Below are 25,910 nucleotides of genomic sequence, written 5' to 3' on the forward strand. Positions count from 1 at the left end.
CACACACTCACACTGCTGCTCATACCAATACAACACAGGCAGGCACAGTTCACGCTATGATGTATGTAATGATACTGCATATCATGGGTAATCCCACCTGTATTCATTTCATCATAATGATGTAGGAGAGTCACTTGCTGTCTGATATGTACAATACTCCATAGCAAGTAGGTTCAGGCATATCCAGATTTTTAAAATGGGTGTTTCTTTTCTAATTTCAGACACATTTACATAAAGATGTTATTTTATTGTAAGATTATATGAGCTAAAAAAGTTAACAGACCACAATTTTGATCATTATTAATGTTTTAAGTTTTTGTTGAACCAAATATGTATGTGTGTCCAAACATTTAACTGGATTCAACATATCAAATCTTCTGATGTGTTGTTTTTCTCTGTTTTATATTAGTGTAAATTGAATATCTTTGGGAGGAGGTTTGTGAATGTGAAGACCTTGGGCTGTGGGAAATAGACATGCACAGACATTTAGGCTTACCATATATAATGAGTGTTATACAAAGCTACAAAGCCACAAAGCACAAACCAAAAACTAAACTACATTTCAGGCAAAAAGTCTTGCATATTACAGTTTCCAGTAAAAAAAGACTTTACCCCTCTGGGAGACATGCAGATCGTCGCATAAACTGTTAACACTGGTGCAGACAAACATAAACATCCTAAGAATAACTCTCCATTTCCCCCCCAAGAATAATGCTTATTGCTCTGTGGCTCTTTAGTGTGTCTCTCTAAGGTTAGGTGAAGATGTTTATGTCTACCATTCCTCCTGATTTCACCCTGGAGGGCTCTGTGCCCTCTGCACCTGGACAGTTCACCGCCCTGAATGAATGGATGTGCCCCATTGCACCTAAACAGACATGGAGATCTAACAACAGTAATTTCCCATTGGCCCTTAATGAAATTGTTGTTGCGCTCCTAGCTTTGGAATAACAGGATTTATGGATAGCTTTCAGCTAGTGCTAATGGTAATTTAATTTTCAAAATAAGTTTTCCAAAAGAAGACGATGACACAGGGAAACAGTTAGAGGTCTAAAACCCTGACTTGGGGCTTCTATAAAGACTGCAAAAACAAAATCTTCTTCTTCTTTTAGCTGACAGGGTATTGGTGTTGTTAATACACCAGACAACAGCCTAGGGCAGTATTAAAAAGCATGGACAGCAACAACATTGATATTATTGAAAAGTATAAAGTATATCAACTCTCTCCTGGATACAAAGCAGCAAATGTATAATATAATATGAATTGGAGACAAGAATATATTTAGGATGTTGTAAGTTACATGACCAAAGAAACAAATATATGTAAAAAAACTATATGTTGACATAAGGTAATAAATATATGAATAGCAATGCAAGGTTTTTATATGACAACAATTATCCAACTTTGCAAAGAAAAAATAGGTTATTTTAATTTTCTGGAGATGCCAAAAATTGTTTTTGAGATTTGAAGTAATTTAAGCATAAACTGTAATAACAATTACAAACTGTTAAGAAAACACTTGGCTTGTGAATAAAGTATTTTCTGATTAGCTGAATAGTCTCTCTCTCGCTCTCTCTCTCTCTCTCGCTCTCTCTCTCCCTCTCTCATACACACATATACAAAATTTCTTCAATAACTTGCTGAGTCTTGTCATTTCTAATCATCACAGCGACAACTACATTTCCCACAATGCGCCTTTGTCTATCACGTCATATTTGTGCGCAGCGCTGAGGTGGCGTTTGAGAGAAGGTAAACACATGATATTATTTCTTTTAGATCTTGTTAAACGAATTTCGTTTTTAAACCAATTAGTAATTTTATTGGATTCATCACTTTTTACGGCAGTTGACTGCTCTATCGTGCACTCACTTTTTTCGATATTGTTTCTAACACGGTGCTTATTTGTTGTGCTAAAGCTAAGCTAATTTAATACACGCTGTTTTCTTGTTTCAGGTTGTTTTCCGAGTGTTAATCTGACATTCCCGCTGCAGCTCCCATCATGACTAAACTTCTGGAGTGGCTGTTTGGTGTCTCGGTTCTGGGCGCAGTCTGGGCTTTGGTAACTTTTGACTTGTTTGACCTGAAACTGCCGCAAACCTACAGAGACGTTGCATGGCCGATGCCGCTGTATCTTCTGGTTTCGTTTGGCTGCTACTCCCTGGCGACGGTGGGATACAGGGTGGCCACATTCAATGACTGCGAAGAGGCAGCAAAAGAGCTACAGGAACAGATTAAAGAAGCCCAAGAGGATTTGAGGAAAAAGGGGTTAAAGATGTAGAACATTTTGTCTGACTCATAGGGATGCACGGACCACTCACACACAACCCCGTGTCTGCACTTGTAGTGGAGTTATTCAGGAGTTTGTGAATGTAACAGTGTTACTGAACGTTCAGTTAGTTTCCAGTAGGCATCTTTTCAACATCAAATATACCAATTTTGGAGCAGTTTTTCCTACAGCCCGTTGTGCTTTAAAATGTAGGTAGTGATCCATCAAAGTTTTTCCACGTTGGTGTGAAATGTTTGTGCTTCATTGAAATGTTGATAATTCTCACAATTTGAGATCTCTGTTTAAAATAACTGGATTGCAGTCAGCAAGTTGGAAAGTATACAAAGACATTGTTTGGAAAGTATACAAAGTGATCTCCTGAGTTTATATCACAACTATATCTAATTATCTGTATAATTACTGACAAGTGAAAGCCAAAGGGGAATTCTGAAAAACTTCCAGTTTGCCTCAGCTTCAGAATATAATCACACAATGTTGACCTTGTTTTGAGTGTCTGGATATTGTTGCTCATCAGATGTTATATGTAAAGAAGTGAACATTCCATTATCCAACTTTAGACATCTGCCCTGCAGCTATTTCTGAGAGTTAATTAAATTGCAGAATATTTTATTCAGTTTTTTGTTCAAGAAGTGTGTGTATGTGTCAGAGAGAGTGATTATGGGTTGGGGGTTTGGATAAGTGTGCATAAGTGCTTACATATATGATGCATTCTTTTTCCAAGCATAACTCACATAGCTTAAGGGCTTTACATCTTCTGCTCAATGCTTCTTTCTTTGCAGGAGACAGATCTCTTTTGTCCTATTTCGTAGTTAACAACATGAAATATACATTATGCAGCATATTTATCGCACAGAGGTTCTTTTCATCAGATAATGCAAGCTAAGTACTGTATGTAGTTCTGGAGTAATCTGTTGCTGGCAAGTGCTGGTCCTCTGTGTGAGCCTTAAAAAGCTGCCTGTGCTCATTTTCACTGAGTCCCTGCTGTGCATAAACAAAGCATAGCCTGGCCAAAGGCATCATTATAGGGTTTCAAAAGCTCCCATAACTTCAGAACAAATACAAAAGAGTTGGCAGTTCTCAGTGTGCACGCACTGCCTGTTGTGATATTTGGCTGCAGCACCATCATGCCTTGCAACGTCACCCCCCATGAATGTCTGCAAGCTGTTGCTAGAGCAGACTGGATGAAAGGCAACCTGTTATTTACCAGAAAATCTTCTACTTTGGCAATTACACCAAAGGCTTCCCTCTGTAGGCAGTTATGTTCTTACTCGTAGCTACATATGAAATAGACAAACAGATCACTATTCTTTGTCATCATTCTTCCCAAATCTCACTTTGAAGCAATCCATCTGTTCATTCCTTTTCTGCAGGCTATCAGAGGAAAGTATACGTCAGGCCACATTCAGAATAAGTGTATGTTAGTGCAATCATTTTTGGGTGTTGTTTTTCTTCAACCCCTTGTGTCAAATTCACAGTAAACTCCATCGCAGACTTAGCCCATAGAATGTAATGTGATTCACAGACAGAGATGTCTATAGAGCAGACCCAACACAAATGACCTAAAATTGAAGGTTTTTCCCTTTTTAAAAACCCCCGAGCAATTATTTATAACACTCCTGACACGGCCAGCATACATAACAGAGAGTGAACCTCTAATTTTGTATCCCTGCCTATATAGGTGAGAGGTTTGCCTCTCTGGTAAGAAAGCTGCAGAGAATTTGCTTTTCATTTCAGTAGATTTCTTGAGATTGAGATTAAATGGTGTCAACTTTTAAATCTTTAATATGATGCGTCCTTTTAGCAGTGCAGCAGTAACAAGCCCATTGTTAGCTAAGTGTTAGCTACCAAATGATGGGAAAGAATATGAAGTTATATGACTTCAGCAGTCCATTGACTTTGTTTTATTCTTATTCTTATAGTTTTGTTCTAGTTTTATTCTATAAAAGTCTTTCAGAGATCAAATTGTCAAGGAGGCCAGTAAAACGGACATCGATGGTAACTTGAGAAAGCCTTTAAGCCTTCAACACAAGTATGTCTGAGATAAGCTATCCTGGAAATAAATTAATTTACCCAGCTCAGAGGAAAAGACAACCTAGAAAATAGAGAACAATGACAATTCTACAACTAAAGAGCATGAATGGATTGACTACATCAGCTGTGTGTCTCTAAAACCTGGAATGGCATCACCAAAGAAGACACAAGACGATGCAGGGAAGAAAAACATTGGTCCTGACAGTAAGAGGAGATAGATAGAGGTGGATTGTGACATATTAATTAAAAGAAAATGTATGAGTAAGGTTACTCACTAAAGAAGTATAGACACGTAGATGTCTGACTACCTTTGAATCTATGAAAATGTATCAAATATCAAGAGAAGTAAGACAAATGGTTAAAAGGATTTGAAATGGTATGTGTAATCAGACACAATGCTATACTGTGTGTGACGCTGTAATGAAGTAACAATGAGGCTTTGCAGATGCAGACAGCTGGCCCCATCGGGCCTGGCGATGAGAGTCCAACACGGGGGAGAAAAATAGATGATGGGATCAAGATACAACCAGAGGCTTTCAATGACCAATTTTTACATTTTTCCTTTTTACACTCTTTAACCAGCCTTACTCTTTAAACACCAATGTGGCTGTAAGTGTCTATCCTGATAGCCAAGATAGGGAAAAAAATTAACATTTCTGACCGATTTTTGAATTGTTGATTTTATCATTTTAAACACTTTATGTAGGTTTTAGTGAAGAGGCAGCAGGGGAAACATTGAGATTAAGGTAGTGTATTGCTGGATCAATTCCTTCACCTCAGCTTAGAGTAGAAACCTGTTCTGTTCAACCTCAGGCAGGCTAGTAATTACCACTTTAATGTGAGGGCTAAACTGGACTCCTGTACTGGAGTGCCAGGGTAACAATATACAGCCCTACATTAAACACAACCTATCAGGCCCCAGACTGCTGTACCGCAGTTTACAATGGTCAGAATCAGAATTTAAACATTTGGGAACTTTATCATGGCAAAAATGTTTTTATGTATCGTCTTGATCGTAGTGAAGTAAAAAGTAAAAACTTAGCATCTGTGTTGCAAAACATTCTCCAGGTGACATCATTTTACAGTACTACGCTGCAAAAAAAGCGCTTTGTCAGCTCACCCTGTGGTTTTGTTGGAGTCCAGTGTGCTGTCAGACAGGCGTTGCTCAAACGAACAAGGAGGCTGGGTTTTGCCACGCTGGGCTAAAGTTGGTCTGAACGTAGCTTAAGTAAATCATGATTTGCTTTTCATTTGTATTTTTTATTTGTGTAAAGCCTAACTGTAATGTACTCTTTATTTTTAGGGTTTTCACATTTAGTAGATGGAATTAAATTTTCACACATTCATTGTATGATTTACTGTAACTTGTCACTTTGACCTAAAAGTTTTGAAATACATCTGATGTAAAACCAAACCACAGCTAACATAATGGCTTTTTTCCCATTTAGGCAGTTTGTTATGGATAATCGATACTATTTAACAATTTTGTATCACAAACTTGTGCCCAAAGTCTCTCAATGATGTAACATGTCTAAGTGGTAATTTCAGCATTCTCTGGCTTTCCAAGGATGTATTTTTATTTTTGGGTTTTGGAGTATAAGAGTTACTTACTAGGATTTCATAATTGCTCTGTCTTACTTTTGAAATAGGGTATTGTGACAGTGAAGGAGACTGAGATAGAGACAACAGATGTGCACCAAATGTTTTTCACTTTCTACTCCAAAGTGGCAAGGTGAGAGGTGTCGGGACGACTGGGATAAAGGGTGAAAAAAAGGAGAAAATCTAATAGGGATCGAGACAGAAAGTGTAATGGGGACTGAGACAATGACAGGGGCAGGCCACAAGGTTGTGCCCCCAGCATGACCCCACTGGGGCCTTGAGACACTATAAAAAAACATTTCTAGAGACACTCGGTGACACTGCTGGGAGCAAATCTATCTCGACAGGCTGAGAACCAAGACTGAAAAAATGATAGGTTTTCATTTTTCTGCTCAGAAAAGACTTTTTTTTTCCCACCCACACATTTCACAGCAAAACCTCAAACCCATCTAGAGACGAACAGAAAGCAAGATGGACTTAGTAATCCAGGGCCAGAGCTGAAGGAGATGGAGATCTGATACATTTGTTACAGATACAGAGAAGGGTGAAGAACAGTAATGACAGGAGGCGACAGTGGCATAAGGACGAATCCAAACAGGAGGTAGACAGAGACAGAGCGACAGAACAAAAGAAGTGCTGGGGAAGTGAGAATGAATAAAAATGGCAGTGTGAGTAAGTGACATGGGCAGGAAACCAAAGCATGAGCTGGAACAAGACAGATGACCCTGGCAGTGGAGACAGTCGAGAGTCAGTGACAAGACTTTTTCGGGAAGAGGAGACCACACCCCGACCGCCGATGATGGCCGGGGGCCAAGATGCCCTTAGTGGCCCAAGAACTCTGACTTATTCTGCATAACCGAGGTGTTTCCCTCCAATCTGGGACTGACCCTACTGTCATTTCAAAGCTTTTGCAGGCCCAGAGGCAGACAAAGTAAACATGTTGCTATAATAAAATGACAATTATCCAAATGTGCAGTGCCTCATTGCATAAGACTAATGTAATCAAGCGTAAAAAGTCACTCATGGGTCAGACTATTGTTCTTTAGCTGCACATAAACAGCTGCCTTGATAATCACAGCACACTGGGCTCACACAAATAACTACAAAAACATTAGGTAACCTGTGAGACAGTTACTTCAGCCCCTTCTGAGAGGCGGAGACAGGTCGTCAGGTTGTCCTGCTGATAGTGAGACCTGACTCAGTCCAGAGAAGCAGAGACAGACCAGCTGGCCATGTCAAACCCACTCTGAGTCGTTGATCTTTCTTGCTGTGCCTCATGGCCTCCTCCCAGTTATTAGTGTCACACACCAGTGGCTCAGCTCTGTTAAATCTTGATGAATGCCCTGATTTTCACATTGTTGGGAAAGGTTTCATACTTTATTTAATGCAGCCAGTTTGTTTCTCGTGTACAGCCATTGAGTCAAAGAGCTAAGCATCGTTTTTTTAGAGAAAAACATAGAACTAGAATAAACTCAGTGGGTTCTTAAACAACGACCACTGTCAAGACTGTAGAAAACAAAACATTCACACTGCCTTATAATGAAAAAGATTTTAATTTATTTCCAAACTTATGCTACTGTTTCATGTACAAAAGGTGGTAGTTGAAGCACGTAGTATGCCATTTTCAGCTTTCCGGACAGAAAATATTGTCACTTCATGGGAAATTAGGTAATTCTTTGATGATGCTGAAATATTGTTTTTCATGCAGATTATAGAAAAGTCTTTGAAGATTTTGGAAATAAAAATTCAGTTGTGTCGTGTGTGTGGGCGCCTTTGGCTCAGGAGGCAGAGCAGGTCATCCACTAATCACAGGGTCAGTGGTTTTACCTCTGGCTCCTCCTGGGTCCACATGTTGAAGTGTCCTCGGGCAAGACACTGAACCCGAGGTTGCTCCTCGTAGGTCAGGGCCGTGTGTAAATGCATAAATGAGAGGCCAACTGTAAAACCCTTTGTCTGCTAAGGAAAAAAATGTTATAAAGGTGCAGTCCATTAACATTCTGGGTTTTCAAAGATTACATGCAGGGACTTGAACTCGGCAGATGTAACTGTGAGGCACAAGCTGGGAAAAGTGCTCAAAACATGGATCATCTTTAACAACCATAACGCGCAGAGATTTTGATTCATTCATGAAATAAATCTCGGGCAAGCACACATTCTTTTTCTTTTTCCAGGCCTGCAAGGACACTAGCCCTCCGGATGTGTTTCTGTTCCTGTTGTTTGCTCTGGTTATCACCTCGCTGCCCATAACATTTACTACAGTGTTAAAGGTTTCACACTTGCTGTTCACATTTACTTAAGCCGGTTCACCGAACGAGTAAGTAAATAAAACGAATTGTGCTTTCTTGATGAGCTACCACTCAGTGGAGCCTCTTTTAAGGGTCAGGCAGTTAAGGGGTCTGTCTGGCCAGCTATAATTTATGGCCATACCACTGAAGACACTGGGGAGCTGTGAGGTTGTGGCACCAGCGTTTGGTGCTACAGCTGTTTTTACTGTCACGCCTGTAAACCTCCCCTGGGAAGGGAGAGACAAGAAAAAGAGAGATGAAAACAATAGCTTGTCATGCAATTTGCGAGCAGGTTTCATGGTTGGAGGAAAGTGTGTGTGTGTGTGTGTGTGTGTGTGTGTGTGTGTGTGTGTGTGTGTGTGTGTGTGTGTGTGTGTGTGTGTGTGTGTGTGCGCGCGTGTAGAGGCCCACTAGGTTATAAACAGTAGATGCATCACACCTGTGTGCTGAGTTTTCATTCAACTCCAAAGGTAATAACCACAGCCCTCCCCTTGTTTTCTCTCAGTTCTGGCCTGTCTCGTCTTATTGTCTACATTAAACTTGATTGTCTTCAACTCCTATTACATTATAATGTGCGTCAACCATTACCTGTGACACTGGCTCTCATTGTGGAGATCTTTCCGGTGAATCAAAAGGGAAAAATGGGCTGGGTTTCCCCTGGGTTTCCTTTGAGCCTTTGAGCACCTTAACTATTGTAGTTTTAAGGATGAACAGTGATATTACATTTAGGAAGATGGAGAGCAACAAAAACGGGGTTATTGTTTTGATTTTAGGCTATATAATTTTAATATATTTTAACATTTACTCGAGATGATGTGAGTATTCAGACTTGGTAGCAGCTGTGTGAGACTGTACATTGTCAAATGGTTGATGCTGATGATTAGCACAGGTTTATTTACCATGTTCATCAGATAGCATTTTAATTTATAACTGTCAATTTAATTATGCAAATATAATTTAACATTAAGACCTAATAAGGGGACCAGAGGAACTGGGATAGAGGAAGAGGAAGTCCAATGACCCATATAATTATGAATCTTCTAAGTGGGAATTTCTGCACAATAAAATGTAGCCTAGCAACTAACTTACCACCATTGACATGTGTAGACCCATGCCAAATATAACCCCGTCTAACCATGGCTAAAATAATTACAAAAAACAGTTCTGATTTTCCAAAAATATCCTTTTATTTCACATGAAATTTTCACATTTAGCATATTTATCAAACAGGTCATTTATATAATCTTCTATATATATATATATATATATATATATATATGTATATATATTTACACATATTATACACTTCTCTTACTTACACATGTACAAAATTAGGTAACGAGTTCAGATAAAAAAGGAATGACTTCAGTGGTAGTTATAGAGGCCTACTGTTGTGCTTTGTTGATTAAGCCAGCCTGTCAGGTGAAGATGTGCTTGGCAACTCAGTTTGATGCCGTGTCTTGTCTGTTGTGAACTGGTGACTGGTGAATTCCAAATTATGCAAAACTATAAAAATTACTTAGAAAGAGTCACGTGCTTGTTTACCAACTTGGGATGGAAACGTGAATGAAAGCACCATGACACACAGGGTCGGGACCTGCAGTAATAGAAATGTGATACCAGCTTTCAGACAGTTTAATCAACACAGGGGCAAAAACCAACAAACAGAGAAGTCCAGCCTCTCTGCCATGCACACAACATCTCAGTGTTTGCTTTTGGCAGAAAAACATCAACTCATCACTTGTTCAATCAGTTGCGCGCATCCTCTTGCTCTCACTTTAACACACACATACACACGCTTTTCATTTCACACAAATACTAACTATAAGGGGAGAGAGAAAAAGCTCCCCGCGTTGCCAACAGTAAACATTTCCTTTCGTGAGCATATGGTATGTACAGTAAAACTTCTTAGCTGCAAATGTTATAAATTATTTTCACAGAATGTACAAGTAACAGCACAATGTGTTTTCATGTGAGCATCTGATGACAATGTGTAACACTGATGTGGAGTGTATGTTAGTGTTTTTGTACTATGCAGTTTTAATGCTACAGTACTGTATATAAGCACATGGTCGAGTTTTGCAAAGGAAACAGTCATAAGACCAGCCCCCGTGCTACATTTAAACAAAGTAATCACATCAGACATTAAATGCCACTCAATACCATTACGAGAACAATACAACAAGCGGTACACAATAGTCAAGGGTGGAATAGTGTACAAGTTGGAGAGATGACTGATCTTTGGCTCAAAAGTTAAGGGATTACTTTTCCTTAAATGCACATTTTTCCTCCAAATTCGTATCTATTTAATTCAAATAGATAGACTTGGTGTCTTTGCTCTTGATTGTTCTTTGGCCACTTTAGGTTCCTCTTCGACTTCATAGGTTTTTTCTTGGATTATCATCCAAAAAGTTTGTGTCTTTTGGAGGGATCCCCCAAACCATATAAAGCAAGTAGAGCTTGGTTTTTCCAAGAAACAAAAAATACTATCACTTTTGGAAAAATAAGATGAAGCACACATATTTGTCTTAAATGCTCAGAGTAACTCTGCACATGTTGTCGAAGCGAGTCCATCCGTACTTTACAAGCTTCAAAAGTCTCTCTGCCTGTGGCCAGCACTGGGCATACAAAACTGTCTTTTTGAGTCAGCGTTTCATTCCCACAGACTGTCTTCATTGTAGTCCCTGAAAAATGTCTGCCAACAGCAGTCCTTTCATGTGCTCTCAGTGCAACAATAGCAGTAATGAAAATGGGACTAGTAATGAGAGGACTGAAAGGGATGTAGCTGCCCCTCCAGAGTTTGTCCGTACACTCTTCTGGACGTCTGGCAGGTTTACCACTGGGTCATCTGCTTGAAGATGGGAGATAAAAAGGACACATAAGTACAAACACATTTGCACCCCGGAATGTACCTGGATTGCTTTAAAGAGATAATTAGACAAGATGCAGGGCTGGTCCACATACCTGCAGGCAGTCTGTTAGACGGGTTGTGAACCCCACCCCCAGCTCCGACTCCAGCCCCACCTGTGCCTCCGCCTCCTTTAGCCACTCTAGCCTCTTGGGAGCCTGAAAGAAAGAAATGCCATTAGTTACTCTGCATGGGTGTTAAAAAAAAAACTTAAGATTACTTTTAGGGGTGATTATGCTCTAGTCCTTATAGCCAGGAGGGTGCCCAAACTCACCATCAGCAGCTGCAACGTCCACCCTGAGCCTGAGGCACTCCTTCCCATGGTGGTGCAAAGGTTTGGCTGCAGGGAGAAACAACACAGGCCATTAGGATCCTAGCACTTATCCTCATCTGATCCATTAATCCACCTCCATGCATGACGTGCATACACTTGGGAACAGACGCAGGGACAAAGCTACAGGAAGCCATCTGCGACACAGTGAAGTGTGTCTTATCCTTCCATTTATCTAATTAAAGCCATGGTCAGGGTGACAACATTACTTGGTCTTTGTGGTTCCCTTTTAGCAGCGTAAATATTACATAAGCTTGGCGAACTGAGTCGACGCCACAGTTTATGTCCACGTAAATCTTCAAAGAGCTGTCCACCCAACTCCAGCACATCACAGTGCAAAAAACACACAAAAGTAGCACAACTTTGCATTTTCATATGAAGATTTTTAAACACAATAGCACCATGGTTATCAATATAGTAATAAGAACAGGTTGGTCACTTTTATTTTGAACTATAAAGTTCCCCAGCTGTCAGATTCTATTTTAGAGAAAACAGGAGTGACACTTACAGATATAATAATAGCTTTCTCCTTCGCGGAACTCCTTTCCCAGAGTAAACGGAGTAAAACGCTGGAACTTTTCAGAGAACTTCTCAGGGGCGTGAGGAGCAAACGGATGGCCGCACTCCCAGCGCATTTGGTCATATGACTGGGGCTTGCAGGTTTCATAGTCCTCGCGCTCAACCATGTAGAGCACGTATCGCTCGGCATCCAGCAATGGCACCTCACCCTGAGGGTAATGGGGACAGACGATGTCCAGGTAGTCATTGAGCTTCACCTCCACGGCGTAGTCATCCCATAGAAACCTGCAGGGAGGAGGCAGAAGAGGGCGGTTACGCAAGTGGCAGGAGACTGATAACTGTGGTTATAGCAACGGAGTGGTAATAAATACAGGCCTCAAAACCTGTGATTATATATTGATCGGCTACACGCCAGTGTACAACAGGGAAATCAGAGGAAAGACCGAGAGGTGTGGGAATGAGAGATAGAGAGCAGGAGAACGAGGGTGTTTGGGTATTAAGATATACACTATGTGTGTGTTGGAATGGAATGAAGACAGAAAACTCAATAAGTGGAAGCATGATTTGCAAAGAACGTGCACATAAATATGGATGAACGTGAGGTCAGTGTAGGTGCTACTGCTTGCTGCTGTGTTGAGAGTTAGCACTCAGTGCACATTGATCCTAAGTCCCACACATGTTGAATGATGTTTACAGAGAAACATTAGCAGTCAGTTAGTCTGTCAAGACAGAAGATGAGTATTGACATCTGCAGAGCCACACACACAATTACAAATTGTTCCTAACAAAAGCAAACACACCTGAGTTTACTCGAGAAACTTGAGTTAAAAAAAAAAGCCACACATGTTTTAACCCATTCATTAGGGTTAAAGAGTAACAAACGTACAACAGGAGTGTGGTGAAGGTCTGTAACTGTCTCCCACCACACTCCCTCTTATTACAAATACAGAAAGACAGTCAGACTGTCTGCCTCCCCCCCATTCCTCCCTGCGTCCCTCCTTTCAATCCTCCACCCTCTCCACAAACTTTACGATGGTCTTTTAGTAAACCAAGCTTTAACTAACCTAACCCTTCAAACATTTTAGCATTAAAATGTCCATACATAAACAATTCTGAGACAAAGTTTAGATTATATCAATAATTTGACATACTCAGAGGCCACTTAAATTGGCCTTGTGTCAGCTGTCCCTGATTCCTTCTCCCTCCTTGGTTCTTTCAGAGACACTATTAGTTTATCTCCAGGGTATTGTCACTAAAGGTATTTCAGCTTTGTCCCCTTCCCCCTGACTGAGTTGACTGCTCCAGGGGCCGCTTACAGCTAATGCTCTTTTCTCAGCCAAAGCCATCTATCACCAGCCTGGAGCAGTAGCTGGCCGCTAGCAACACACACAAGCTCACACTTCCCAGTAGTCACATCTATCAGCGATCCAAAGCAGTAGCTACCTTCTCTTTGCACCCACCAATCCCACACACAGACAGGCACGCTTACACACACACACACACACACACACACACACACACACACACACCCCCCCTGGTATTAAACTCCCAAGAGATCCAGAGAGATCGGTTTACAGCCTCTTACTGTTCTGGATCACCAGGGGTTCCCTGAGAATGGATGAAATTTGACAGACTTAATATTTTCACAACACACAAAGAGAATGTGTATGTAATATAGGGTTCTGTTGCTTTTGCAATGAATACATGCATGGTTTGTCTCCAATCCTAAAAAGAAGGGGGCAGCCAGTGTGAGTTAAGTTACTGACTGCTATTTAATCAGATCTGCAGATCTCCAGGAGCTTTAGGTTCTCAAAAGCCTACAGGTTGCTAAATCAACACTGTTCACAGGAAGAAGCTTCCCCACTGAAGGCGTTTCTTTCATCAAGTTTTCCTTAAAAGCAGATGCATTTTCTTAGAAACAAATTTAAACTACAAGTAACTTTCGGGGAGTTTGAGTTTTTTTGTGACAAGGTCCATATGTGTACCTAACCATCAAAGAGCACAAGCTCAGACCCTGTTGATCGTTAGCTTGTGTTGTTGTTGTTGCCGGTGGTCTCTCCCTGGTACCCCCTCGTAAAAGGACAGACGCTGTGGCTCCATATTCCAGGCACCGACTCTTGCTCCCTACCCCCATCCCTTTACCCTTCTCTGCCTGACTGCATTCCCTCAATACTGATGACCAGATTAGCCGGCAACACAATTACACAGAAACAGTCCTGTTAGAAAACAAGCTCCTTTTTAGTATACTGATGAAACTTCTATCTAACTGTGCTGATAATAATGTGCTTCAGCCAAATTTCAGTGGGAGAGCAATGATTATCATTTTGCCATGGCCCAGACAGCTTAGTGCTTATCTGCCATTTGCCTGCCATGCTCTGTTTACCAGATTGGCGCTAAAGTGGTTTTCCCTTTTGCCACTTTCAATTCCAGTCAAATCGATAACACTATTGAACAAACACTGGTGTCTGCTTTTGCCTGACAGAGTTATCATCCCCCTGCAAATACTGAAAACCCACACAAACAAACTCCCTACGCCCAATACCTCCCTCGCTCAAGCCCTGATTACAAACTGGCTGTGGTATGGTTCCAGTGTATCCATCCAAAAGGGGGACGAAAGGGGGTGCAATTAAAACACAAAAAAGGGTATTAAGTTATCCCAGAGGGTGGTAATTATGCCCTCCTGTTCCCTACTCAGCAGCCCCTTCAGATGAGAGCTGGGGGGGGCATGAATAGGCGTGGGTGCGGGGGTGGTGGGGGTCAAAGGGCTTGAGTTAGGAATGGCTTTTGAAGTTTCTCTCAGTAAGTGTTTCTGTGTGAGTGCTACAGTTGCTGTAGCACTGCCACCATTTCATACAGTGTCTCTATTCACCACGTGCCTGATGAAATACCTCACTTAGCAGAGGGAACAGTGCCTGAATATGCAGGGGCTAGCCCCTTTTACTAATGGCAAATTGTTTTAATTATCCAGCTGCCTTTTGTTCCCCTCTAACACTACCGGCATTGAAACGTTCCACATCATCAGCTTAATTAACTGATTGGAGTAACTCACTTCAAAGAGAGTTTCGGCCTCTGTGTGAAAAGGTTTAGCTAACAAAGTCAAATCATGCCACCTTCACTTTAGCACACAAAATCCTCTCCCTTTCTCTCCCCCCCAGTGTGTGTCCATTGTTATTTCGCTCTGTCAGACTGTTTTACCCTCTGTGTCAATAGGCTGTCTTGATTTATTCCCATTGTTTATCCCAGGATGCTCTCTTTTAATGACGCTGACACTTGGCGCCTCAGCAGAAGTAACAGCACGGTGGAGTTGTTGTATTTTCTACTTAGGGGTGATTTGTGGGGCAGACATGCAGCGAGGATTGTGTGCATGGGTGTTCGTCGCAGCCGGAGATATTTAAATCCGTGTATGTGTGTTGCGTTTGTAGAGCTCAGAAGAATCTGAGAGCTGTGTTTCAAGATAGGCGTCCATAACGAATGCCAATAATTACAATATTAGCTGTAAGGGGAGGTCAAGTGGTTAAATGTTTGTGTGTGTAGGAGAGAGGGAAACTAGTGAAAAGTACCCGGTGTTCTTGTCCACTCGTCCTCGTTTTTTTTTTAAGGAATTCCTGATTTATTTGAGCCTCTTCAGGAGCAGGAGTCTAATCTCTGTACTCTAATCTCTCTGGCCAGTGTTTTGCTTTTTTCTCCACCCCCTCACCCCCTCTCATCTCTCCAATCTATGGCCCTGTGCAATGTTGGACCTCTAAGGGGAAAAGGCTGCCATGTGGATCAAAGGTCCTACATTGTCAAGTCAGCAAAGAGAATCAGTGAGCAAGAAGTGGCTTTAAGGTTCTGATGAAACCCAGTTCAAATGTATGTGTCCATACAGACTATTGACAAAACAGAAGCTCTACTCACAAATTCACACATGCTATAAATGTGACAAAAAAGGTGACTGGGCTGTCACGGATGAGTGAACCGGAATGTGGGGACCACCTAATCGGCTTGTTCAAGCCTGGATTATTGTGTGGACCAAAAGCCGAGTTCAGATCCATTCATCAGCACCAGACCCTGCTTAATACAGGGGGCTTAGGGTGGACAGTGAGGCCCAGAGCTGGGGTGGAGGTCTGGGGACAGAGTAAGGGGGTTAGACAGGCAGTGTGGAGCATTTTTGCCCCTCTATTATTCTTACACAGAGAAGGGGTATTACTCCTTTACACTGGACTTATGGAGTTCAAAGAGAGATACCCTGACTATGAATGTGTGTGTGAGTGTGTCCCTGGTTGCAGAGGGGAAAGTGAGAGGTGTTAGCAGAATAATAAAAGACACTGCCGTTTCTCTCAAGATATACTTGTGAATGCTACATGACTCCATGGGAAAGGTGGCACAGCAGAGAACGAGAGGGGAAGACTTCCTGAAGTGCACTGCGAGCTTAGTTAAGCAGGACTGTTTAACGTTATTGCTCTTTTCGTTTTATCTGTCCATTTATTCATCCATCAGTGTCAGCCACCCCCTCCCACTCTCTGTCCGCCTTTCATCACTCAATAAGCAAACCAGATCCTCATGTCAACTTTGTCCCTCCCCCACCTCAGATTTGTTGAACCAATCACAACCTGTCCTGGTGGTATTCCAGATATGCAACTTTCTGACCCAGAGTCAAACACAATGCGACTTGGGTATGCCGGAGTTGTCATAGAAACAAATATGGCTTAAGTCATTCAGCTCCTCCCTTTTAGCATAACATTCCAGCCTTCATTCTTTGACACCTTGACTTTTTGTCATCCATCTCAATCAGCTTTCTCTTGGCTGTCATTAAACTTTTTTTCTGTCCAGATCGTTGGTCATTCTGTTGTCGTTCCTGGCTGAACTCGCTGAACTACTTTTGCTACCCAGCAAAACTACAAATCTTTAAGTCCAGCAAAAAAATAATTGGCTGATTCCACTGCACTAAAGAGGCTTAGATGAATACATATGCTCTTTCCAACTGTCTCTTGCTGGCCCCTGAGCCATTTGTATCTTATAAAAAGGGCCAGAGCGGAAAGGTCACCACTGACATCACATTTCTCAGGAGGCAAATATCTGTACAAGAAAATTGATTTAGCTGGATTGATTTCCAAGACATAAAACTTTAATGTTCAGTGGGTTTTTTTCTGCAAACTCAGCTTGTAGCTTAATGAATTCCACCAGGAATTACCTATAAGTGTGTCCAGCCCACAGTTACAAAAAAATATTTTTGTATGTAGTAGTAGTACTACTACTAGTACTAGTAGTAACTGCTCTTGCTTATAGATCTGGTAGTAGTTGTAATATCAGAATGGGCCTCCAGGGGGCAGCAGTATTTGCAGTGGAGACATGTTTACACACTAAATCCAGACTTTAAACAAACAGGACACAAAAAGGCAAGAGAAAAACAAAAAAGTTACACAATGACCGCTATTTACACAACACAACAAACACAATGGTTCATTTGCAGAGATAATATCTGGCTCTTGCTGGATAATTCTTTCCCATTCAAACACATGTACACTGTTGTTGCACTGATAGAAACCAAGACTTGACAAACAAGTCTGGAAGAACACAAGAGACAAACTGTCCCTTACACACCACGAGAAAGGAAACGCATGAACCACTAATGGAGCTTACTGTATGATTTGTGTGTGGGATTGAGAAGTGGTAAAGAAGCACAGGGAGGAGGGATGAGGAAAGTGAGAAGGAGCAGGGGAAGTCTGCCACTTTGATAAGGAAGAGGCACAAAGACAGCAACGGAGCTGAGAAACATTGGTGGGGTTGACCACAGTGGCAGTGGTCAGAGGAGAATCCCAAACAGAGAGTGATAAATATGACAGCAGGGCAGGTGGATCCTAAATCACCCTTAAAGCTGAACACATGCATCATAAAACCAACGAATCACTACATATCACTGGTAATCTACTTATTGTCACATTTCATACATATCCATTTCTTGAACAAGCCTGGGAAACACAAGTACAGAGTTTTATGATCTTGCATGTTTTGGTGTGTGAGAACTACATTGTTTATTGTGCAGACAGGATACGCACTTTTCCCGGGAAAAGACATAGCCAGGAAGTGGAGCAGTTCACAGGGAAATACACAGCCGACAGCGTACAGACTTTGGTAACACTGACAGCACGCTGCCTGTGGGAAGTTAAAACCTTTGGCCTGATTCTGATCTGGTGCAGTCAATAGAACAAGCTCTCCTGCCTCTGACACTGCAACAACAAATGGAAATATTGAACAGGAAGTTAAAAACCCGGGTTAATGTAGCCACTGAGGTAAAGTCTTCTTACAGCTGATTACAGGCTGTAAAGACAGGAAGGGGTCAATGATTATTGAGCCTGATCACCATCCGTTAGACAACCTCTTAAAGTATTTTCCACAGATTGAATTTACCAGACAGATTACAAGGCCAGATTATGGTTGGAGGGAAATGGGATGCTAGAGAAACATGAAGATAGACTTGCTGTTGAGAAGGCTGACCAAATTGGGGGGGGGGGCAAAGGCTGGATTAAGAAGTGATGTGGGAAACCTGGATGTTTTTCGAGGAAAGCAGTTTGAATTCAGATTACTTGGAAATCACAGAAATCCCTTATCTATTGTGCTCACATAATTACACCTGCTGATGCGGCTACCAAATCTCAACTTTCATCTTTAAACCATGCATGTGTGAACGGGCATGCAGGTCAGACAGACACTTTTATCAACTCCTGCACGTGAACTTTCTTCTTCGTTTAATCCCTCTCCTTTCATGGTGCAAGTTCTTAGACTGGCTCTACCACTTTGACTGCTTCAGCAAGACACTCAAGCGAGGAAAAGCATACATGGACAGACATGTGAAAAGAGCAGGAAAGAAGGGAGAAGAAATGAAACAGGTTTGCAGGGAAGACTGGAGTGGCTTTTCATAAGGAGGTAGAAGAAGGAAGCTTTAAGGAAAGAGAGTTAAGGGGGAAAAAGCATGAAGGAAAGGGCAAAGTGCCTTGTGACGGATTCCTACGAGTGCCAAGAACGATAATAAAGAAATTCCACACCTCTTAGCATGCTTCCCTCCTTCCCCTCTTCTCCGAGAGCTAGAGTTGGAGGTGAGGAAATAATAGACTGAAAAGGGACAGCTTGTAAAGTTGAGATAAAAGCTGGTGAAGTAGTGAAGGGGACCAAAAAGACGGGGGGGGGGGGGGGTTCCCAGAGGCAGAGCCATGAGTGTGAGAAGAGGGGCTGGTCTGAGTGGCAGCCAGTATTCAGGGACCACCGCTATGACAGAATGACTGACAGATTGATAGAGGCCGTGGCACTTCATCACATGGTGAACTCTGACCCCCTAATCAGTCACACCAGTTACTATTCTCTTTCTGTGGCTCACCGTGAAGACCATTCCCCAATTTGTATGAGAAGCATCACAAATCACTCATATTGACTTGATAAATACCAAGAGAATGCATCATGTGTGTGAAACATACCTTAAATAACTCGCTTATTTGAGCCAACACATCACAAACCATATTCAGCTAAATGAAGTTAAACACTGTGCCTGCGATGGTAAGCTCAAACAATCCAAAAGTGTATTTTATGGTTTTTACCAAATCAAACAGCTCATTAGAAAGGCGTAGCAAATCAAAGACGCCAGAGTTTGAACAGATTAGCTCAAAAGTGTGGTAAGATTACAAACAAGATGATGCTGCTGATGATGGTAAAATAAACAGTGGTTCGAGCAGATGTGTGTGTGTGTGTGAGCCATGAAACAGTTAACAGATTCACAGAGCTGGAGACCACAGTACCAAGTTGAAAAGGGAACCTGGCCAAGAAGAGGGGGAGGTAGGTGCTGGAGAGAGGGAGAGACAGGTACAAAGCAGAGAAAGAGGAGGGGGATGAGGGTGATGGTGGTCTACTCATGGTCTGTCAGCAGGGAAAAGGGGGAGAGGGAGAAAGAAGCAGTGAAAGAGCAAATTATTGTCTAACATTAGAGTTTTAGAGTCCAGAGGGCTCCTGGGACGATGTTAACATCAATCACAACTGCGAAGCACATGTGTGAACGGATGAGTGAGTTATTGTGTATGTGTCTGTGTGTGTGAGTCACTTGAATCTGGTGATGTTGTGCATGTGAGGGAGCTTCTGCGCAGACACTCCCTTCACAAAGACACGTACACACACTGGCATGCCGGGACACAAGCTGACTGGGCATACTGGTAAGCCTCTTTCTGGGAATCAACCCGTGCCGGTGGTTAAGCTGTTGCTAATCAGACACAAAGGTTATCAAGAACCTCTCAAGAAAATAAAATTACGGTCAGGAAGATGCTGAAAAAACAAAAAGTAGTTATTGAAATACAGGTAGGTAAAACTTTGGACATGAGGGGGGCCCTAAGGCATGCTCACACACGCACTCAAATTAGTGGTTGTAACTGTGCATGTATATGAATGAGTGTGTGGGTATCTACATCTCTCAACAAACACATTGAGAAAGAGGAAATGAGCTTGCACCACACGGAGCAAAGCGATCGGCGTGAGATCAATTTGATTAACAACAGCTTTCTCACCAACGGGGAAACCGGCGTCACACGGGGGAAAAGATGGACGTCAACACACTATATCGAGTAACAGGTCATAGGGGAGAGAGCAAATTGCGAGGAATGATGAAAAGTACCAAATGAAAACATCTCAGAAGCTGTGTGCTTTTTCTGAGAATACAGGATTAAGAGTAGCCAAAGGGAGAGATTTAGGGCGGTCATTCAGGGAAAAAATAGCAAGTGCAAAAGGATGGATTACCAGTATATATACACAGGAATGATCACTGTCTTTCCACAGTAAGGACACAATGAAACGGCTCTCAATCTGGGACTTCTACCGACTTTCGGTGAAAGGCTTTATCGCTGTAATTACCGCTTTTCTGAGAACACTAAATACTGTTGTTGTTGAAACCACAGGGGAAGTGTTCGAGTGTAAGCTTGTGGGAGATTATTTGAATATCTGCGTGTATCAAGACACGTATTTACACACCAAACACTGATTGATTTAGATGACATCAGCTTGTGCGATGGGAGTGATCTGATTCGAGATTGAGTGATCATCTGTCAGGAGTCTGTCTGTGCTCGCCTGGCTGTGTGTCATTGGGTGTGTTTATGTGTGGGTGCCTGTAGAAGTTCATTTTGTAGTGTGTAAGCCTAGCCCTCTTTGTACCCCGAGCCATTTCACCCCAGCCATCATCAACTATAATTCTAATTGACCCCCCACTTATGCTGAATGGCCCCTAGCCCTGAAAATTTGAGCTCAAATTACTCCTCCCCAAGCAATCCATCTCTATCCCAGAGCATGACCTACTGGGCAGGCCTCAAGTTACCTCCTCTGTCTCTGTCATGCACCATTATTACTCGTCTCTCCACCTGAAATATGAACGCCCCAATGTCTCCCCGACAGCCACGTAAACCCCAAGTGATATCTCTTGATTTAGGAGAAAAACAGCAACCTCCCACTCAGCACAGAGGTTATGATATTGCAACAGATATTTCATCACCTTATATGGTGAATCAAACCTGTGAAATCAACACAAAAATTCATCCATTCCTAGGAAAAATGCAAGTCTTTAAAAACAACAGGATTTCATCACAGGACAAAACAACAGCACAACAAAGCAAAAAACAAAACAACCCCCCCCCCCCTTCACAAACTCATATTTTCTAACATTTTTGCTGGATCCACTCCTACAAATAAACTTCAAGACAAACTGTATGTGCACATCAAGGGAGCAAACAAATAGCTGCAGTAGTGTTCATAGATCATGCAACCTTCAAATAAAAAAAGTGAGCTCCACAGATAAATAACACCATATGTCTCTGCATTTTCTGTCTGTGAAACTCTTACAAATTTAACCATAGAGAGGAGCCTGTTTCCCTCCAAAGTATAAGCGGTTTAACTAGTAGCTCACAGGCAGTTGACAAAGGTAAATAGATGACATATTCTGATGTAATAAATCCAGCACGGGCACACAGATTTTCCAAACGGATGAAAGCTGAACAGGTTAGACCAAGTTTTACAGGTAAACGGCACCATAAGAACAGATCCGATCCCCAAAAAGGGAGGGGGAGGGAAGCGAGACTCCCAACAGCCTTGCATTATCATGACAACAGCAGACAGTTGCTGCCATTACAAATTCATCAACACCAGCTCGCTGCATATGCATGAGTTGCCACTGCTTACATGCATCTGAAAATGGATCATAATGAGCTAATCCGCAGTGGTAATTAGGTTTAAAGTTAATTTGAATTTAAGATATCAAACAAGCTTTTGCAATGAAAAATATGCATAAGAATATTTTCAGGAACATTAGAAAACACAAATGAAAGGAGATATTTACTTTGAGTTGGTGCTGTTCCAGTAGACGCTATGCCGCTCCGCCGAAGCGAACCAGGCGCAGACGCTCACAACGAAGCCCACAATCCAAACCAAATCCATGGTGGAGAGGAGTGAAGGCGTGCAAGGCGATGAAGCAAGACTCAGGTAGACTGTGCAAAAACAAAACAAAAATAGGAGAAAAACTAAACAAAAACACAAAAAGTTTAGAGAAAAGAGCTCGTCCGAACACCCGGAGACTGCGCGCTCAGAGGGACAAGGAAAAAAAATGCAAGGCGATTTGTGAAGGAATCAAATCTGCAGAGAGATCAGGTTAACTCAACAAATCCGTAGTGAATGAGATCTTGAGCTGCGTGGAGGCAGGTTTTGTGAAACGCCCACAGTCGCGAGTCCCGCCCCCTCTCACAGAGGCGACCAATCAGAGGGCGGTGCGAGGGACGCGAGCTCCGCAGGTTTTTCCTCTCTGTGTTTATGTGTTGTACAAAGCGTTACAACCCAAACATGTAAAGAGCGTCTAGATGAGCCAGCAGCACTATTTGCAAAATACCCACTGTCATTTCTACATTAGAAGTATGAAACGTTTGCTGAATTTGTGTTTTTCACGGGAACCTCATCAAACCTATTTATTAGTATCAGATTCTGTAGTATACTTACAATTATTTCATAGCCAGAAATTAGAATTTGTAAACTTTTTCCTATAAGGAGTGGAGAAGGTGGTATTTTAAAAATAGCTACTGCCGCAAAAGATGTTGTGGTGTTTCTAATTTTGCACGTAGGTTATAAAAAATTGTTGAAAAACAGGAAACCATTCGTAACAATGTTATTGGACTTGTTGGAAGGTAACTGCATTACAGTGTACAACTGTCCTGGTTATATTGTGAAATTTTGAATGAGTTCACACCGTAGGTTTTTTTTTCTATAGTCCTTATCTATCACTGAAGTGCACCACCCATGCTTGAGTATAGGGTTTTGCAACATTTGGTGTGTTTGCAAAGCGATTTCTTGCACTGATGTTGTCATGTCTGTCTCACAGATCCCCACGGAACAAACATATTAATGGCCACTATCATTGTTTGTGAATATTTTTTAACACTCCAATCCTCCTTTAGGATAATAATAGATTAACCCAAGGAAAACCTAGAGAGTAAAATGCAGTGCAAGGCATGTACCATAACCTCCCTGCTGTCAGATACATTGCAAATCCTGATTCTCATTTTCTGTTCCATTTACATGGATAATCTGGACCACAAGCTGCTTCTTCAGCCCAGTGAGCCATATTGCCAGAGGGAGTTTTCAAGCCTGCTTCTGCTTGACATGGCAGTTTATTTGCAATGCCTGCTTTGCAGTGTAACAGCTTTAAAAAGGAAAGACAGCAAACTGCAAACATACAAGGAAAGTAAGCAAATGAAAAAGAAAGGGACAATTTTTGATATAATGAATTCAGCCAATTGCAAAGTTTGCAGCTTTAACTCATGTCAGTACAAGAATACTGTAGATTCCATCTTACCTGATGGTCCAAGAATAGTAATTTCATAAATACGTTCACGAATCAATTACATCAAACAAGTTTCTCAAAGTGACTCCTAAATCCACAGAACACAGTAAGAAACCGTGTGCCTCCACAGCTACACACTTAACCTTTCACCTCTACCTTGTTGTTGCGGTCGCCACTATCTTGAAGTCAGTTCCTTTGCCCCAGTTACTGTCTCTCTTGTTTGTAAGTCCCCGTCTGTTCCTTTCAATAGCTGAGCTGAACTAAACTCTCTTGTAACAAATAGCAAACTTAAAAGGGAAACTACAAAGGCAAACAATAAAGGCAAACATCAAAGTCACACGATGTCAGCAATTACATCATCAGTACACCTATAGGTATACTTAATCCAAACAACCTTACAATGCACAACATAAATAAACCAGAGGAAACCCTGGTTGGCTCATACAGATACATTTCAGGGAATGTGATCTGATAAACTCTGCTGGGATTTGGTCCATATTTCTAAAAAGCTGCAAAGTAAAGCAGAAAATTCAGGATGCACTCCTGATGTAACCAGAATGTAACACTAAATCTGAAAGGCATCCGTTTCCCCACAAAGGAAGAGTAAAATAAATTAAATATTTTAACACTATATGCAGTAAATGTCCGGACATTTTGTGGTTTTGCCTAAACAGGCCTCATCTTGAGAAAATATGTGAAATTTTAGAAGACTAACCCCTTCCACAGTAGGTCTGACAGTTTCACAAGATAATTAAACTGTCAGATCAGTTGTTGATTGCACATCAACATTTTATCTGACAGTGCACTTACATCCCACTCATGTGGTGCTCCAAGCAAATGAAAGCAACAACTAATATCCATTTGCATCTCCTGTTAACCCAGGTCTGACTTTGTGCTCGGTTGTCCTCATCACTGAATAATCACTTCTCTAAGACACCCACACAGTTTTGTCAAGCAGCTTGCATAAAGTCTTTATTTTTGTTTTTTACTTTCTCCCGCAAAAGATCCAGCCTCAAGAGGGGTCCTGTGTGTATTATAGATAGCGTATTCTATATTCAGTGGCTCTGAGTATTCACAGTTTATGTAATCTGCATTTAAAACTTCTGTCCAAACTGACAAACCATTTCAGGAGTAACAGTGCAAATGCAGAAAGGCATATATACACGGTAATTGTTTGCTATTCGGTGTCAAGCAGGTCATCCCAAATACTGTGCTTTGTATTCATGAAGAGTGCTCATCTCGGTGGATCGATTTTTTAGAGTCCAATTGTTTTTTCTGGCTCGTGGGACGATAAGAGGGTGAGAGGAACTGCCAGCGTAATTGTCATTTGCATTGCAATCGAAAATTGTTGTGGAAAAGCTTTCACCACACCGCTGACATTTATGTCTAAACTCCATCAGGAGCCAAATGAGTAGACCTTTAATTTCATACCTACCTAAAACACTGAATGAGTAAATAGAAAGATGAAGTGGAATAAAACTGCAGCTCGGCCCAGATATATGTATATTTTAGAGTAGACAGACACAAAAACACACACGCTGCAGACTTGCTTATCTACACAGACACAAACATAGATGCACACACACACATAAACACAACCCTATTCACCTCAAATCCTGACGGAATTTGCACTGAGCCTGTTTAGTGGCATGAAAATAGGATATAGGAAAATGATAGGGAAAACAATTCCATATAGGCATGGGAACTTGACTGTCCATAATTTGTTTCTTGTTTTTTCTTTCAACCATTATAACCAACGTAATTAGATGACGTCATAAAGTTGCACTTTCTGTGATCCTGAAAAGAGGAATCAAAACACAGAGGATTCTTCCCAGTGAAATCTGTGGAAATGATAAAGCTTTCAGTGTCTACGCAGGAACAATAATAATATTCGTGAGGAAGCTGTTACAACTTGCTTCATGATCTAAACTTTGTTGTTGGACTGTATCTAATGTATTCTTCCTTCCTGTCCACCTCATCTCGAGCAGGTTTTCACAGACATGCAGTGTGTTGCCTTCCTCTCCTCTGCTGAAGCTTGTTGCTACTTTCTCTGTATTAGTCTCTCCGTCATGGCTGCAAAAGAAGTGCCTGGTCCCTTCGCTGTGAATACAAATGAGAGGTT

The 25,910-nt window shown here is 41.6% G+C and overlaps 2 protein-coding genes across 3 annotated transcripts; one reads left to right on the forward strand and one right to left on the reverse strand.

Moving 5' to 3' along the window:
- Window positions 1-1,598: 1,598 nt before the first annotated feature.
- Window positions 1,599-2,898, forward strand: dpm3 (dolichyl-phosphate mannosyltransferase subunit 3, regulatory). The gene is made up of 2 exons (XM_067498135.1): window positions 1,599-1,747; window positions 1,952-2,898. Exon 2 carries the CDS (start codon window positions 1,998-2,000, stop codon window positions 2,274-2,276), a length of 279 nt encoding a protein of 92 aa, XP_067354236.1. The 5' UTR covers window positions 1,599-1,747; window positions 1,952-1,997; the 3' UTR covers window positions 2,277-2,898.
- Window positions 2,899-10,851: 7,953 nt separating this feature from the next.
- efna1a (ephrin-A1a) lies at window positions 10,852-22,644 on the reverse strand. 2 transcript variants are annotated; one of them, XM_067498160.1, is made up of 5 exons: window positions 22,298-22,644; window positions 11,948-12,243; window positions 11,383-11,448; window positions 11,165-11,266; window positions 10,852-11,048 (listed from the first exon to the last, which is right to left on the reverse strand). In XM_067498160.1, the coding sequence occupies exons 1-5, from the start codon at window positions 22,393-22,395 to the stop codon at window positions 10,924-10,926; spliced, it is 687 nt and encodes a 228-aa protein (XP_067354261.1). In that variant the 5' UTR covers window positions 22,396-22,644; the 3' UTR covers window positions 10,852-10,923. The 2 variants fall into 2 exon arrangements, with proteins under 2 accessions (XP_067354261.1, XP_067354250.1); XM_067498149.1 differs by having other exon boundaries at window positions 10,852-11,051; window positions 22,298-22,643.
- Window positions 22,645-25,910: the final 3,266 nt, after the last annotated feature.

Source organism: Channa argus, chromosome 1 (genome assembly GCF_033026475.1).
Source record: "Channa argus isolate prfri chromosome 1, Channa argus male v1.0, whole genome shotgun sequence".
Lineage (NCBI taxonomy): Eukaryota > Metazoa > Chordata > Actinopteri > Anabantiformes > Channidae > Channa > Channa argus.

Bases quoted from the DNA above. Each gene is read 5' to 3' on its own strand.
- dpm3 (XM_067498135.1), top strand. From the start codon at position 1,998: ATGACTAAACTTCTGGAGTGGCTGTTTGGTGTCTCGGTTCTGGGCGCA.
- efna1a (XM_067498149.1), bottom strand. From the start codon at position 22,395: ATGGATTTGGTTTGGATTGTGGGCTTCGTTGTGAGCGTCTGCGCCTGG. The intron at 11,449-11,947 runs GTAAGTGTCACT...TTCTCCCTGCAG, and splicing joins AGAAAGCTATTATTATATCT to CCAAACCTTTGCACCACCAT. The intron at 11,267-11,382 runs GTGAGTTTGGGC...TCTTTCTTTCAG, and splicing joins GGACGTTGCAGCTGCTGATG to GCTCCCAAGAGGCTAGAGTG.